Source organism: Mesoplodon bidens (genome assembly GCF_964165515.1).
Source record: "Mesoplodon bidens genome assembly, chromosome: 4".
In the NCBI taxonomy this organism is placed as follows: Eukaryota; Metazoa; Chordata; class Mammalia; order Artiodactyla; family Ziphiidae; genus Mesoplodon; species Mesoplodon bidens.
In genome coordinates, this window is record NC_138160.1 from 159,819,658 (window position 1) to 159,837,282 (window position 17,625).

General features: G+C 51.5%; 1 protein-coding gene across 1 annotated transcript in view; it reads left to right on the forward strand.

Annotated features, from left to right (window-relative positions):
• The window catches only part of STK10 (serine/threonine kinase 10), a 125,756-nt gene that overhangs the window by 65,088 nt on the left and 43,043 nt on the right, over nt 1-17,625 (forward strand). Inside the window, exons 5-8 of the mRNA XM_081231499.1 lie at nt 5,012-5,084; nt 6,109-6,303; nt 6,876-6,957; nt 15,204-15,338. Coding sequence (XP_081087625.1) covers nt 5,012-5,084; nt 6,109-6,303; nt 6,876-6,957; nt 15,204-15,338 — 485 coding nt within the window. The remainder of the gene's footprint in view (nt 1-5,011; nt 5,085-6,108; nt 6,304-6,875; nt 6,958-15,203; nt 15,339-17,625) is intronic.

A 17,625-nucleotide genomic window follows, 5' to 3' on the forward strand; every position in this document is an offset into this window, starting at 1 on the left:
TTCTTTTAAGATACAACTGGAATTCATACTGTTCATTCCACACAGTGCATCAGTCTGTCAGCACCATGGTGGGGACAGTGTGTCATGGACGAACTTCCAAGTTAGTATGTACAAAGGCAAATTCGTTCTTTTTAAGGGCTGCATGTTATCTCATGGTCCGGGTGAGCCCACATTTACTGAACTATCTGCCAACCAGGCTCCAGCAACAGCTTAGGTTTTTTCCAATTTTTCACTCTTTTGAGTAATGCTTTCAGAAGCTTCCATGAATATGTGAAATCTGTTTGGGGGGGATTTATTTCCAGAAATAGAATTGTTGTCAAACATATTTCTTAAAACCGAGTTTTGTCATTTTTTTCCATCCGTTCATTTATTCTGTTGTTCATTTGAGAGCCCTGTTGAGTGTTTCATGTGGCAGATGTGGTGCTGGGATACTGCTGTGGACAAAGCAGAAATGGCCTCTTTCCATATGGAAATGATAATTTATGGAGTCCCCACCTGCCTGCTGCTTTGTCTCTGATTCTTGTTTTAAAATAGGAAAAGGAAAGGGAGGAATGTTTTCAACAGAAGAGACTGCCTGGTGAAAATCCCAGACTGCCTTTGAATTGTCCGAGGGCAGCCATCTACCTATTGGAGGACATGGCTTATAAACTCCATTCAGGGAGCAAACGGCTGTGGCCACTGCTGCCCAGGGACAGTGTGAGGGTTCTGGGCTGCAGGGAGGGGCCGCCCCACCCTCCTGGCTGGTCCCCAGAAGGGGAAGTAGCAGCCACCCAAAAAGCTGGCAGGCGCTTGCTTAGGGGACCAACTGTGTGTCATTTTGAAAGTTGGTGGTTTCTGCTTTTCCTCTCCCTTCTCCGGAAGGGACCAGTGGGCGCTGTGGTATGGGAGTGGCCAGCTCTAGCCTCCCTCCTGGAAGTCTCACCCTGGGTCTGAGAGGCAGTCGCTCTCCTGCAAAGATGTCGTGGAATGGCGTGCCAGCCATTGTTGGTGTTTGCAGGATAGGCAGGCCCACGTGGGGCCCAGGCGGACCCAGCAGGAAGGAGGTGAGCCTGGCTCCCCATTCTTACCCAGGAGCCCAGTGATTGGGTGATGACTTGCCCAGGCCACAGGGTGTTCAGCAGCAGAGCTGGCTTCTCACCTGGGTTTCCTGGTTTTTGCAGCTCACCCTGCAGCAGTAGCTGCTCCCACCCCGGAAGGCGACAGCCCCCCAACCCCAATAGCCAGACTGTCCCGTGAGCACTGTCATCAGCTGATGGAGTAGCTGTTGTCCAGTTAGCCTTTCTGACTGAGGCTCAGAGACCAGCTTTCCTGACCATTCCCAGGAAGGGGTCTCAGTACAGCCTCGTCCTTTTCCCGACCTAAGGATCTCGAGGGTGCCAGCTCAAGTACCCGTGGAATATTCACCATCATGACAGAGCATTTACCAAGAGCCAGGCTTAGAGCTGCTTGCTTTATGTGTCATTTAATTCTCACTGCAACCCTACAAAGCAGTTCTACAGTCTCACCATCCCCATGTCACTGGCGGGGAAACTGAGGGTCAGAGATTTGGTAACTATCCTGGCCCCTGCCTGTTTCCCCACTTATCCAAGTCCACCCCCTTCCAGCCATGCTGCCCTGCCCCTCCTGGGCCCTCCAGCCAGCTTGCTTCCTCTGCCTGGAAATAGTTTCCCCTAGACCTTGACCTCCTGTCTAAAATAGCCGCCCATCCATCCAGCACTCTCTGTCCCTTTGCCCTGCCTTATCCCTGCATGGCCCTCCTCATTACCAGGAATCACGTGGTGTGGAGAACCTGTTTCCACCACCAGAATAACAAGCCAATGATGGTGAGGGTTTTGGTTCATCTCTGTGCCTAGAACAGTGCCTGGCCCACGAGGGATGTTTAGTTAGTGCTTGTTGAATGAATGAATAGCCTGGTGGCACTTCCTCCAGATCCTCCCTTCCCTGCTCTCTTGAGGTCACATCCCCCGACTGTAGACCCTGCAGCCCTATCTTTCCATCACTTTACATGGTTGTGAGCTCGTGTTTATCTGATTGCTGTCTGCCTCCGCCACTAAGCTTTGAGCTGCCCGAGGGCAAGGACTTCATTTGCTTTTTCCCCACTGTATTCTCTGCCCTGGGCCTGTGTGTGGTTCCAGATGGTACCTGAATGAATAGATGAATGAACCTGGTGCAGTAGAAGGGGCAAGACTGGAACCCACCTCTCTAGTGTTCAGGCCCGTCTCTCAGCATTATGCTCCCTCCTGGTTTGAAATTGTGAGTCTGATTAAAGCACCCGATCGTGGCTTCCAGACCCAGGCGGGGGCTCCCGGGGTGGCCGGCAGTTATATAACAACTTTGCAGTTTCTCGAAGCCAGGCTTCAAACGGAACATCGACAGTTCTCTCAAGGTGTTGCTTCCTCCTGAGTTTAGTTTTTAATGAAGATGAAACTTGGCCCCTGAAGGCCAAAGCACTGGAGAAAATTCCTCTTCGTGGCGCTGGGCTCTTCCCTTAGCAGCGGGTGTGTGAAGCAAGACTGGTGGTGGTGGATGTGTGTGTAAAGAGAAATTATATTTATTTATTTTCTGTTAGTCCTGAAAGTCATACACGTTTCTCACAGCAAACTTCGGGAATTCAGAAAATAGAAGAAACCTCGTCTAGTCTTACCACCCACAGACAACCATTTAAGCAGGCTGGTACATTTCCTCCAATAATTCAAAATATATTTTTGCCCTTTTGTGGGGGGGGGGAGTGGGGCATAATTCTGACCATACAATATACATCCTCCCCCTTTCCCATTTAACCCATATAAATATACCAATAAAATATTTTAATATTCTATTAAATATTGAAATATTTAAATATATGTTTTAAAATTTTAGTTTATTTTTACTTCCAGTTTTATTCAGATATAACTGACATTCAGCACTGTATCAGTTTAAGGTCACAACATAATGATTGGACTTACATATATCATGAAATAATTATCACAATAAGTTTAGTGAACATCCATTTGTATAGTTACAAAATGAAAGAAAAAGTGTTTTTCCTTGTGATGAGAACTCTTAGGATTTACTGTGTTACCAACTTTCATATATAACACCCAGCAGTGTTAATTCTATTTGTCACGTTGTACATTGCCTCCCTCGGACTTATTTATCTTATAACTGCAAGTTTGTACCTTTGACCACCTTCATCCGATTCCCCCTCCCCCGAAGCCCTACATATCTGATCTATTCTTCTATGAGTCTGTTTGTTTTGAAGTATAATTGACAGCACTATGCTGGTTTCTGGTGCACAGCATAGTGAGTCAATATTTCTACGCATTACAAAATGATCACCGTGATAAGTCTAGTTACCATCTATCACCACACAAAGATATTACTTGATTATTGGCTATATTCCCCACACTGTACATTTCATCCCCGTGACTCATTTGTTTTGTAATGGGAAGTTTCTACCTCTTAACCTTCCTCACCTATTATCATTATGAAATGTATGTTAACATTTAATATTAATGTGTATAATTTAATATTAAAATATTGAATAAAGTACTTCAAAACTTTAATGACTACAAAATATTCCACTGTGTGTGTATCACATTTTTCTTAATCTGTTCAGTTGTTTACCCTTTACCTTCTTTCTTACCTCTCCTAGTTTCCTAGTTCATCTTGCTCTGTGTGTGTGTGTGTGTGTGTGTGTGTGTATGTATTTGATACACCATCTTAAATTCTTTCTTTAAAAAATATTTATTTACTGATTTATTTATTTGGCTGTGCCAGGTCTTAGTTGCGGCGTGTGGGACCTTTAGTTGTGCCGTGCGAACTCTTAGTTGTGGCATGCATGCGGGTCTAGTTCCCCGACCAGGGATCGAACCTGGGTCCCCTGCATTGGGACTGTGGAGTCTTAACCACTGGACCACCAGGAGAGTCCCTTAAATTCTTTTTGGAAAAGATAGAATATATTATATATTGCATACAAGAAGTTTTAAAATCACTCCCTGAAAGCTAAGCAATTGTGATTGTTTTAAACTCGTCTCTATTATGATGGCACTTCGATGAATATCGTTATGCATAATTTTTTTTAATATTTAAGATTATTTCGGGCTTCTCTGGTGGCACAGTGGTTAAGAATCCGCCTGCCAATGCAGGGGACATAGGTCGAGCCCTGGGCCAGGTAGATCCCACATGCCACGGAGCAAGTATGCCCGTGTGCCACAACTACTGAGCCTGCACTCTGGAGCCTGTGAGCCACAACTACTGAACCTGTGAGGCACAACTACTGAAACCTGCACGCCTAGAGCCCATGCTTCGCAACAAGAGAAGCCACCGCAGTAAGAAGCCTGAGTGTACTGCAATGAAGAGTAGCCCCCACTGGCCACAACTGGAGAAAGCCCATGCGCAGCAACAAAGACCCAATGCAGCCAAAAATAATAAAAAATAAATAAAATAAATAATAAAAATTAAAAAAACCCGATTATTCCATTAAGGTAGATTTCTAGATTTGGAAGTATTGCACCAGAAGAGTATGGATATTTGAAAGGTTCTTGCTATTTATTGCCAAACTGCTTTCCTAAAAGCCTCTCCAATTTATATTCTTTTTTTAAAAAAATGTATTTATTTATGTATTTATTGGCCGTGTTGAGTCTTAGGTGCGGCACCTGGGATCCATCATTGCAGCGCACGGGCTTCTCTCTAGTTGCGTCGTGCAGGCTTGGTTGCCCCGTGGCATGTAGGATCTTAGTTCCTCGGCCAGGGATAGAACCCGCACCCCCTGGGTTGGAAGGTGGATTCTTAACCACTGGACCAACAGGGAAGTCCCCTTCAGTTTCTATTCTTATTAGCAAGTAGGAAGGTGCATGTCTCAATACATCTTACAGCAGTAGGTATTATTGTTTTTTAATGACCACTAGTTTGCTAGCTAGAAAATGGCATCTGTTAGTTGATTTGGAACATGTGTCTCTGAGTCCATGCCCCAGGACTGTGGGTGGAGGAATGTCCATCCAGTACTCTATCTGAGATTCTTGCCTTGCAGCTGACTTTGGTGTGTCTGCCAAGAATCTGAAGACTCTGCAGAAACGAGATTCCTTCATAGGAACGCCTTACTGGTAAGTCGTGTAGCTTCTGGAAATGGGATGGTGGACTGAACGCTACACCTCCAACTCTCCACGGTTCCTCTGGCTGGTCTAGAGGAGAGAGAACAGAGGCAGGGGCTCCTGCGTCAGCCTGCTGGGTCTGAGCCCAGATCCCCTCACTTACTAGCGCTGAGACCTTGGCCATGTTGCTCAGCTTCGTGTGCCTCAGTTTACTCACCTGTAAAATCAGGGGTATAATAGCACCTACATAATGGGCTGTTGTGAGGATTGAGTGGGATGGTGCATATAGGAAATGCTCCATTAATAAGAACTGACACCCCTGAAAAACGGTTCTTGATTGAGTGCCAGGCATAGGGCTAGGGCCATGAAGGTGAACAATACAAGTTCAGTTCCTATGCTTATATGAAATCTCCCCAGACTTATCCAGTCCATTGTGTTTCCTTCTTTTCCAAAACTATTACTTTAAAAAAAAAGCAAACAAACAAAAAAACCTCTCTCAGTTTCGCACCTAACTAGTTTCTGTTTTACTTCCCATCCTGGAGTGAGGTTCCTTTCTTGCTTGCTTATTACTCACTCTTTCTTTCTCTCTCTGCCCTTTTATTCCCCTTTCTCCTTTTCTCTCCCATCCCTTCTCTCTGTGCTGTTGTGTTCTCTTCACCCCCCTTCCCGCCCCCAGTTTTCCCTGAGTACCTTCTCCACTGCTCCCACCCACCCCTTCCCCACTGCTCCCACCCACCCCTTCCCCACTGCTCCCACCCACCCCTTCCCCAGGACCCTGTGTTCTGGATTGTTGCTGCCATCTTGTGGTAGGAATCAGAACTGCAGCAGGACTTGGGCATTGGAGCCGCTTGGAAGGCGTCTTTGTGTGAGAAACCGGTCCTAAGGAAGACAGTAGGATGGAAAGGAATGAGAATCATGACTCGGGAGTGCTGCCAACCCCCTGATGTTGGCTTGTGCTGGTCCTTGACCCTGAGTCTCTGAGAAGCGCCTGTGGAGGCCAGGGTCTGAGCCCTCTGTTGTCCCTTGGTTGGTTCAGGATGGCTCCCGAGGTGGTGATGTGTGAGACCATGAAGGACACCCCATATGACTACAAAGCCGACATCTGGTCCCTGGGCATCACTCTGATTGAGATGGCCCAGATCGAGCCCCCGCACCACGAGCTCAACCCCATGCGGGTCCTGCTCAAGATTGCCAAGTCGGACCCTCCCACGCTACTCACGCCTTCTAAGTGGTAAGTGGCCAGGAGGCCTGCCTGAGGGTGTTTGCTGGACGGCCAGTGGGCCTGGGATGCGGGGTGAGGGGATGCGGGGTGCCAGGGCTCTGCCGTCGCTGCTGGGCTCCGCGGTTGGGCCTGGGGGTCTGCAGGCCTCTCTGAGCTCCCTGGACCCTCCTGGCTCTTTTCTCCCTCTCTGCTGTGGACGTAGGCTCTCCATCAGAGAGAACGGGTAACCCAGATAAGCCGGATCCCACTGCAGGAGTAAGAGCCCACGTGAGCCCCAGCAGCCACGTGGCACAACCCTGGGCTGGGAATTGGGGCTCGAACCCCAGCACTGCTGTGTTTCACTGTGTGCCCTCGGGCAGGTCCCTGCTCCTCTGATTTCCACATCCTCTCTGTTGGTGATGTCTGTGACGAGAAGGGCATCTTGAAGGCCCCGTCGCCTCTGCCATGTAGCTTATAAAGGCGCCCTTTGTCCCTTGAAGGGCGTGTTTGGGAAGCACGCGCCTCCCAGGAGAGTGGAGTCAGTGATGTGGGGAGTTTTCTCGGCTCTCGCCCGCTCCCAGCTTACCTGTCTGTCCTCCCAGGTCTGCGGAGTTCCGAGACTTCCTGAAGACGGCCCTGGATAAGAACCCGGAGACCCGGCCCAGCGCTGCACAGCTCCTGGAGGTGAGTGGTCCCCTCTCCCGGGTGGCTGCCTGTCCCTCTGCCCAGCCCTTCCTGTGGACAGATCACCCGTGACCTGGAAGCTGGGTTCGTCCTCCCCCAGCCCAGGCGATGGTGTGCACACTGTTCACTCATCGGCCGACGTTCCCTGAGCACCTGCCATGTGCCAGCCCTCGTGCGGGGAGGGCTGGCTGTGGTAAGGGAGCCCCCAGACTCCTGTGCTCAAGGAGCTTACCTTCCAGTGGGGGAGACAGGCAGCTGATGAGCAGATAGTGCACGTGGCAGGTGGAGAGCAGGGCTGTGGAGGAAAAGAGAACAGCACAGGGGAGGGGGGCCTGGGCGGGGTTGCTCTCCTATAAAAGGAGGACACTAGGGGCTCTGTGCACAGACACCCAAAGGAGGCCGGGGGGCCAGGCACATGGTGCTCAGGAGCAGAGGTGAAGGCCTAGGATGGGGGCCCGATTGGTGCAGCCGGGCGAGCCGGGGGGCCAGGGTGCAGGAGCCGGGGTGAGGAGGGGGGCAGGGCTGGAGATGAGATCGGAGCGGTACGGGGGCGTGTCCACCCCCAGCTTCAGTGCTTCCCTAAGAGGACACTCGGGACGCAGCATCTAGTCGTACTCTCCACTATGACTTATTACAGCAAAAAGATACAGAGGAAAAGGCACCTGAGGGAAGCCAGGCAGGAGCTTCCAGAGTCCCCCTCCAGTGGAGTCACACGGTCTGTGCTTAGTTCCCCCAGCTGTGCGTCGTGGTGACATGTGTGAGGTGTTGTTTACCTGGGAAGCACGGCGGAGAGCTCGGGGCCCAGGGTTTCACTGGGGGCTGGCCACGTGGGCAGCCTCTGCCTGGCACGGGCAGGGTTCCAGACTGCAGAAGGCTGGCAGGCGTTCAGCATGGGCCACCTCGCTTGCAGTTCAGGCAGAGCTGGCCCCTCTTATCAGTTAATGGGGGGAACCCTCCCCAAATCCAAGTTCCTGGCGAAAGACCAACGGTGGAAGCAGGCCTTTCAAAGAGGAGGGGGACCAGGTCATGGCGGGTCATACAGGACCTCGGGAGGATGCAGGCTTCACCCTGTGTGTGATGGTGCACCCGTGAGGGTTTGGAGGAGGGAGACACCATCTGACTTACACTTACAAGGCTCCTCTGGTTATTGGGTGTGGAATCTCCAAGACCAGCCAGGATGACAGCTGACTCAGGGAGCATCCCCTGAGCTGGCTGAACGGACTCCAGGTGGGGAAGTGGATGACTGTTTCCTTGAACCTCTTTGGAATATTGGAGGTAGCTGCGAGCTGCCCTTGCCCGGGGCCGATGCCTCGTGTCCTGGCGGGGTGAGTGTTCAGAGTGTTTGCAGCTGTGTTTGGAAACACCCGGCTGTCTCTAGCGCGGCCGATCCCAGTCCCCGGGCCACCAGTGCTGCTGGGAGAGGGAGAGGAAGTGGGCCTGGGTGATGTGGCCTGTCCACTCTGGTCCTTCCACCTTCGTGTGGTGGGAGCTAAGGGGGCCGACGCTCCACCGTGCACTCGAGTCTTTCTTCACATTCAGCCGCTTCTCCCAAGCCCCGACTTACTGTGCGCCAGGTGCTGGGGCTGTGGTTGGCACTCTGGGCCACATCCCTCTGGGCCACATCCCTCTGGGATGTGTAGCACAGTGATTCAGTGTGTGGACTGGGGTTGGAAAGTCCTGGGTTCAAATCCCAGCTCTGCCACTTACTGGCTGTGAGACCCTGCTCAGGGGGCTTAACCTCTCTGTGACCCTGTTCTCACTCTGAAGTGAGGATGATAGCCAGGCCGCCCTTACAGGGTTAAGTGAGAAGACACTGTAAAGCGCTTAGCTTAGTTGTTAAGTGCTGTGCGCAGTGAAGAGTTGTTTCATTGAATTGAGTTATTAAAAACTGGAAAGGAGCGAGGATGCAGAGTGGGGTGTCTGCTGGGGCTCATGATTGTTCCTTGTAGATTTCTGCATTACATTTGAAAGCACACGGCTGGAGTTACCAGAGGCCTTCTTTTCGGGGTATTGTGGCGTTTGGTGGGTGGCGTCGGCAAGGGACTGGACCAGGCCAACCAGGGGTGGGGGTGCGTGGGCCTGCCGTCACTGTCAGATGCAAAAGCTCCAAGCTCCTGGGGCCAATTGTTTCCCATGAGCAGGCACCTCCTGGCCTGATACATCCGGCCTCCAGGATATGCTGTCAGGAAGAGACCAGCTGTCCCTCATCCCCTCGTGGCAGCCCAGGAGCCTCAGCCAGAGCCAGGAATTTCCGTTCCATAGTGGAGAAAAAAACGTCCTGCCAGAGGACTCTTCACTGAGACACAAGGGTGGCAGAAGAAAGTAGAGATCCCTCCAGACAAAGAAAGCTCCTTTCAGAGCTTAGGCTGCCCTCAGTTTTTTCCACGTGCCTGTTCGTCTCTGAGTTAGGGAGGGTGGGGCATCGTTACCCCCTTAGGTGAGAACCCTGAGGCTCATGGCAGGGAAGTGGCCTGCCGAGGTCACCTGACCTGGAGTGGCCACAGGTAAGCCCAGACCTTGACTTACCAGCATGCCCTCCAGAGCCTCACATCTGCCTGCGGCCCCCATGTTCCTCCCGGCCCCTCCTCTTGCCCTGCATCCCGCCTTCAGCTGACTGACTTACGCCCCCGCTGATTTATGATCCATTCATTCGCTTGCACGGATATTTTGTTGGGACCGTATCACTTGGTGGTAACCCGGGCTCTGAAATCAGGCTCGCCCTCCTGAAACCCGAGTGGTCCTCACTCTGAGCCTCCGTTTTCCTCCTCTGTAGGAGGAGGGTCGTGCTTGCATCACGGAAGTGTGTGAGTGGATGCGATTCTGTACCCACCTGCTGTCTTCAGCGTCGTGGCTGTCACACATGCGGTGCGCAGCGTGCACTTGTTGAATTTGCTCTTAAACCCACCCTGTTCTAACACAGCATTCTTGTCAAGGTCGTTAGTACCTTCTGGACTTCGTGGTCAGCTCAGGCCTTGGTGCTGGTCTTGCTGGACTCAGCAGCAGCCACAGGCGACCCCCTTCCCCTTGGCTGTCAACGCCTGATGTCAGGTCTCCACGCTTTCTTGGTTTCCTTCCTTCTCACTGGCCACTCGTCTGTCTCCTTCACCTGCTCCTGTTTCTCCAGCTCATTAACGTGAAGTGCGCCAGGGCCTTTTCCTCCGTCTCCATCACCTTGATGGGCTCTGTTCGCCATGACTCCCGCATTTCTGCCTGCAGTCCAGACTGCCCTCCTCGCCCACAGGCCCTTGTATCTGGCTGTTTACCCTCCACCCCTTTAGGTGTCCGTAGATATCTCAAACTTAACACGTCCGCAACTGAGCGCCCCCATCTTTCTCCAAATATGCTCTAGCGATGGCTTTCCTGTCTCATTCGATGGCAGCCCCACCTTGCCAGCAGTCAGGCCCCAAACCTCGCAAGCATCCTTAACCCCTCTCTTTCTCACACACTCTGTATCCATTCTACCAGGGAATCCTGTTGTCCCTGGCTTCAGAGCATGCCCAGGATCCAGCCACTTCTCACCACCTCCACTGCAGCCAGAGGGAAAAACATAAGTCATCTCCTATACCTCCTGAGTCCAAAGCCCCTTAATGGCTCTCATCTTACTCAGGGTAAAATCCAGAGTCTCAGTGACCTGCAAGGTCTGCCCACCCCACCTTGACTCCTCAGACTTCTCTTCCTCTTGCCCCCTCACTCTTCCCCAGCCAACCAGCCTCCTTGCTACTCTTCAGACACTCCAGGCACACTCCAGCCTCAGGGCCTTTGCACTGCCTGTCCACTATGCCGGGGATGCTCTTCCCCTAGACACCTCCATGGCTGACTCTTTCTCTTCAAGTCATTGCTCAAATGGCAGCTTCTCAGTGAGGCCTCCCCCAAGTACCCTGTTTAAAACCTCCTGCACCCTCACATTCCTAATTCTCCTTCCCCTGCCCTACTTTTGATTTTCCATGGCACATAGTGCTTATAGTATATAACTTACATGTTTATTAAGTTTATCGTTGATTTCCCTGACTAGCATGTCAGCAGTCTTTGTTTTTGTTTTCATTTTTGCTTTCACTGATGTACCCCATTCATCCAGAGTAGTACCTGGTATGGAGAGGGCCTTCGTTAAATACATTTACTTATTTTTACTTAACAAAGTGTTATGTCACCTCTTCTCCATGCCAGGTTCTATTCTAAATGCTTAGCAAATGTTAGCTACTTTAATCCTCATGACAACCCTATATAATAGGTACTCTTTGGATCTCTGTCAAACAGATGATAAAACTGAAGCACAGAGAGGTTAGGTAGCCTGCACAAAGTCACACAGTGTGTAAGTGACAGAGCTGATGTCTGATCCTGGTCATCTGGTTCCAAAGCCTGTTCTTTTGACCACTCTAGTAAGTTGCCCCTCTGAATGAATGAAGGAAAGAAAGAGAGATGGCATAAAGTTAGGAGGGAGGGAAGGAGGACTGAAGGAAAGATGCTGACACCTGAAAGCTTGGAAGTGTTATTAGGCGTTTTCTAAAGCCAGTCTTGGAGTGTGGGACACCCCGGCTGATGGTTTCTAAGCACACAGGAAAACTAGGCTCAAGTTCTTGGGAAGCATGACTGCGTAGATGGCAGGAGAGGTCCTGGCCAGAGGGTGGGTGCCAGCTGGCGAGCTCTGTGACACCTTGGGGCTCCCTGCAGAGACAGCACAGAACAGCTTTTCGTCTTCCTGAAGGAGCAGACGGCTGAGTTTCCCTCTGATCTGGGTCTTCCACGGGGGTGACCGAGCACCTTTCTAGGGACCCATGTGCCCAGACCAGCCTGTCCCTGTGCAGGTGCACAGTGCACTGGCCACCGGGGAAGGTCCCGCACCCTTCTGTGCTGGGCTTTGTTTCTAATGGGCCTTGGCAGCTTGGCAGTTGAAACGTCTTTTCTGTTGTTGTTGTTGTTGTTGTTTTTTTGCGGTACGCGGGCCTCTCACTGTTGTGGCCTCTCCCGTTGCGGAGCACAGGCTCCGGACGTGCCGGCTCAGCGGCCATGGCTCATGGGCCCAGCCGCTCCGCAGCATGTGGGATCCTTCCAGACCGGGGCACGAACCCGTGTCCCCTGCATCGGCAGGCAGATTCTCAACCACTGTGCCACCAGGGAAGCCCTGAAACGTCTTTTCTAAACACAACCCTGGAAGTAGCAGAGCTGATGCAGTGGAGGAGGTGGTCTGTGCTTTGTGTCCCAGACCAGTTTACAGAACAGTGTTCCGGGCCTAATCAGACACAGGAGGGCCCGCCCCATCTGCCAGCCCCTCTCGCCCGGGGATTCCAGGAGCTTGGCGTCCAGGGGAATGGCCCTGCTCACCTGCCCCTCTGTCAGAGGCTTTCTTCCCCATGCCTCCCCCTCCGCTTCCTGAAGACCCCGGGGTGCTCAAGGGAGGCCATGCAGAAGATATTCAACCTCAAGAAAGCAAGGCTCCTGGCCAAGCTTAAGAGTCACTAATTTGGTCAATATGTGATATGGCCTGATGAAAACCTGGTATTTCCAGGAGCCTGTGTTTGTTAAACTTCTCTAAATTCTCAACCCTATTTGTTTATTTGTTTCTGCCGCATCTGCTTCAGCAACTGCAGTGAAGTGTCCCGTGGCTTCTTGCTCAAGTTCACATGTGTGAGGTTGTGCAGTGTGAAGCTCGGGAAGCTTTTGGGATCTGATTCTGACCTTCAGTTTCAAAAAGCTGCACTCTGGGGATGCAGGAGGGAATGGTGCTTAAAGGCTTCCCTGATTGTGGTTCTGCTGCTGGTGATGGCAGTGATGATCATAGTGGCAGTGGTAGGAATGGTAGGCATGGTGATGGCAGGGGCAGTAGTGATGGTGGTGATGATGGTGGCTTTAGGAATGACGGTAGTGGTGATGATGGTGGTGGTGGTGGTGGTGCTGCTGCTGCTGCTGCTGATGGTGGTGATGATGATACAGATGATAGCTGCTGTATTTTGAGCTCTTGCTACAATGCTTAGAACAGCCATACTATTATTCCCAGTATACAGATGAGCAAACTGAGGCTCAGAGAGGTTGAGTGACTTCCCCAAGTTGGTGGAAGTGGGATTTTATTCCAGGCAGCCTGGCTCTCGAGTCTAGAGCCAGCAATCTTCACTGCTATACTCTCCTGCCTCTCACGATTAGTACATCCTTATTAATATTCCAATTCAAGACCTTTTGGAGCCACACAGCAGCCAGAGTGATGCCTTCAAAGGGTAACTCTTTATATCACTGCTCTGCTGCAGCCCTTGTACGTGCTGCTCCCCCTGCGTGGAATTCTCTGTGCCCAGATCTTTCCCTGGCCGACCCTTCACGTCCCTCAGGGCTCAGCTTGAATGTCACCTCCCAAGGAGGGCCCTCTGCCCAAAGACCTAGGCAGACTCTCCCGCCACCCACCCACCGCACCAATCCAGGCCCACGTTCCTCCAGCCTATCCTATTACCTGATCTGAAAAATGATCTTGTCAGTTTGGTTACGTGCCCATTGTCTTTCCCTCTCAGCTGCGAGCCCCCAAGGCCAGGGAGCTTGCCTGTCTGCTTGTTTGGCCTTATTTCAGCACCTGGCACATCACTGGCCTCAACATGGGGCTGAGGCATGAATCAACGAATGAACGGGGGGGGTGTGGGAGAGAAAGATAAGAAATAAAATTCTTCACGTCTTTACTAGTTTGGACTAACCAGAGAAAGTCAGGCTGGTTTAGGAAGATCTGAATGACAGGGCTCTTTAAAAGGAGTGAGGCGTATTGCTTTCCCACGTGCAGAGTGGGGTGCCCAGGTTGAATAGGGTGTTGCCTCTGGCCTTCCACAAATGTATTAAACAGATAAGAATGAACAAGCAGTTAGGAACGATTTGTAGTGGACCTGTCAGCTGTGAATGTGTTTTCAAGGTGTTAGAAAATTTATTCTCTTTAGTCATTTAAATACTTCCCTGCAATCTTGTTGACACTGTTCCTCCTCTGATAACTGACAGTAAAAACAGTGAATTTCATCAGAGCCTTCCTGTGCATTTCAAATGAGCAAATTCCAACCTAACAACTGCCCCACCCCGCCCCTGCCAATGCCTTTCTGAGTGTGGGGAATTGAGGAATCCCATGTCCCTGTCCACAACCTGGTGCTGGGGACAAGATGCTCAGAGACAGTCTTGCACCAGGGAGATCTTCGGGCTGATTTACCATCTGCTGAGGCCTTAAAAGCTTTGGTGTTTTCCAAGGTCCGTGAAAGAGCCTTCACTTTTTAAAGACGTGACATTTCTGTAAACACCTAGGAATAGAACTACACTACTTGGCCTCAAGATTTTGCAAACACACACATCCACCCTGAGACCTATACGAGCATGTTCATAGCAGCTTTATTAATAGTTGCCCCAAATGGGAAACAACACAAATGGCCAGCAACAGCAGGAAGAATACACAAACCGTGACAGAGTCACGTGGTAGAATACTGCACGGGAATCAAAAGGGAAGAGTTTACCGACATATGCAACAGGGTAGGCGGATCTCATAGTCTCAGCTCAACTTGTGTTGAGTGAAGAAAACCAACCACAGAAGAATACGTACTCTATGATTCTGTTCAGATGAAGTTAAAGAGAAGGCAAACCTAGTCTCTGGGGCTGGGTGGCTGTGGGGAGTGAGGTTGACTGCACGGGGAATGGGGACCTTCTCGAGGTGATGGAAATGGTCTGTGTCTTAAGCTGGGTGGTGGTTACACCAGGTGTGTATGTATGGAAAAAGTCCCTGAGCTTAATGATTTGTGAACTTTACTGTGTGTAAGTAATTCTTCAATAAAGTGTATGTGTGTATATGCATGTATATACTGTATATATTATATTTTTAAAACCATATATGAAAACCTTTTAAAAAAGTAAATTAACAAATAAACAAACCTCCTGAAACATGACTTCTGCTCCCGCTTTGGGCTAAGCTCTTCCCTTCGGGTGATCTCATTCCATCCTCACGCCTTCCCTGTGGGTCTGGCATTATTGTCTCCACTTCAGAGGTGAGAAGCCTGTAGCTCAGAGAGGGAAGGGGACTTGCTCGGTGTCACACAGCTGGTGAGTGGCAGAGCTGGCTCACTTTCCACCACACACAGGACTTTCTGAGCTGCCTCTGGGTCTGCCTGACCAAGTTCCTGTTCACGTTTCGCTCAGGGATGCCGCTGGCCTTCTCCGCCTGGGGGATCGCCTCCCCCAGCCTTGGCTGCCCCTCCTCAGCCCCCAGCCCACAGTGGTTCTAACCCAGCTGTCTTGCCCACCCTCAGCATCCCTTCGTCAGCAGCATCACCAGCAACAAGGCTCTGCGGGAACTGGTGGCCGAGGCCAAGGCTGAAGTGATGGAGGAGATTGAAGACGGCCGGGATGAGGGGGAAGAGGAGGACTCGGGGGATGCCACCTCTGTAAGGCCTGGCGGAACGGGGGTGGCGGGTGGGGCGTGCGGGAGTCACGGGATCCCCGCAGGCCTTGGCTGGTGTGGGAGTGGCCCGGGCGGTGCAGGAAGGGTTCCTTTCTGTTTATCCCCAGCTCAGAGGTCACAGGCCCCCACGCCACCAGTTACGTAAGACAGCATGTGGGCCGGGATTAGGCAGCAGGGCGTGTTGACCAAATCCTGTGCGTTTTCAGGGAAGACCAGGAATCAGAGTATTATATGAGATCTTCCAGGTTTTAAAAGTTGGTAGTTGACTCATTTTGCTTCCCAGCCTTTTATCTGTTGTGGCTCACATACAAAATGAGGATGCGTGTAGCACACTGTGGGATCAATGCACATAAAGGCTGCACGTAATCAGAGGCAACGGGCCGAACGAAGGACTCCGGCCACCCCAGACCCCGTCTGGCTGCCCTGAGTGCCCAGGGGACCCAGGTCTTGGCATATTCGTAACCCATCTGCAAACTTCAGTGCTTGGCTGGCTGTAAATTTAAATTAAAGCTAATTTACATTTTTTTTTCTTTTTTTTTTTTCTTTGCGGTACGCGGGCCTCTCACTGCTGTGCCTCTCCCGTTGCGGAGCACAGGCTCCGGACGCACAGGCTCAGCAGCCATGGCTCACGGGCCCAGCCGCTCCGCGGCATGTGGGATCCTCCCGGACCGGGGCACGAACCCGCGTCCCCTGCATCGGCAGGCGGACTCCCAACCACTGCGCCACCAGGGAGGCCCTGATTTACATTTTTATAAAACATTTGAGCCGAAGGGAACACGTCTGTGGGCTGCTGAGCTTCTACTTTTGGATCCCTGGTCTAGCCATTTGGGGAGAGCCTCCCCCAGGAGGGGAGATTTGCTATACGGATGGTGCCGTGGACCTAATGAGGGAGGGCCTGGACTGTTGGGGATGGACAGTGCAGCACTTGCTCAAGTTTAATTCATTCCTGGGAGGAGCCTGGGCTGGTGTGAATCCTCACCAGGACGAGGAAGGGACGCCCCAAGGAGGACGAGTGGAATCAGCACAGTAACCACAGCCCTTACTGAGCCCCCGCTGGGTGCCGGGCATCCTGCAACTCAGACAGAGGAGAACCCAGGCTCCATTGTACAGATGGGGAACCTGAGGTTCGAGTGGTGCAGTCGCTGAGCTCTTAGGTGGCAGGGCCAGGTGTGGGCTGGGAGTGGGAGGGGCAAGCAGCGTGTCTGGGGCCTGGTTCCAGGAGGGGGCGGGCAGCGAGGATGGGGAAGAGGCAGAAAGTGTCACGTCCCACCTGGTTTCTCCACAGGCAGAAGGCTGGTCTTGGTCATGAAGACAGTGGGGGGCCATGAGGGTTTCAGGCAGGGGCTGGGCGTTGCTGTGTGGATGTCAGGATCAGATCTGAATTTTTGAACCATCATTGCTCTGGGTGCTGAATAGAAGGTGGATTAGAGTTGCTTAAGATTCCATATCCAAGGTTAAAAAAGCACAAGAGATGGGCTTCCCTGGTGGCGCAGTGGTTGAGAGTCCGCCTGCCGATGCAGGGGACGCGGGTTCATGCCCCGGTCCGGGAAGATCCCACATGCCGCTGGGCGGCTGGGCCTGTGAGCCATGGCCGCTGAGCCTGTGCGTCTGGAGCCTGTGCTCCGCAACGGGAGATGATGCCGCGACAGTGAGAGGCCCGCGTACCGCAAAAAAAAAAAAGAAAAGAAAAGAAAAAAAGCACAAGAGGGTGCTTATGGTATGATTCTGTTGATATCAAGTTTAAAAGCAGACAAACTGACCTATAACACTTAGAGATCAAAGTCAGGACAATGATTGTGTCAGGGGGAGGGTGGACACAGGTCAGGGTCTCAGGACTGGCACAGTGTCCCATTCCTGACCTGGAAGGTGGCTGTGTGGGTACTCACCTTATTCATTAGGTTGGACATTGATGTTTCATCCACAGAAATCAGTGTTCTATTTCACAATAGCAACATTTTCAGTACTTTCTACCCCTGAAAAGCTCTAAAAAACAAAAACAAAACAAAAAAAGTGGCTAATAGGCTGAATCTAGCCCCTGGATAGGTTTGGTTTGGCCTTTCTGTGATTTTTTAAAAAATTTGAGTTAGTTGCCATCTAAAAATTGGGAGATGTCATGTACAAGTCCAGATTTGAGCTTGTCTTGAAAAATTGGAGGTCTGGGGACAGGGGACCCATTTTCCCACGTTGTCACAATTGGCTGGAGCGGAGTAGCCACTGCCCCCTTTCGACAGGGCATGAGCTATCTAGCTGGCCACAGTTGCCTCCACTCC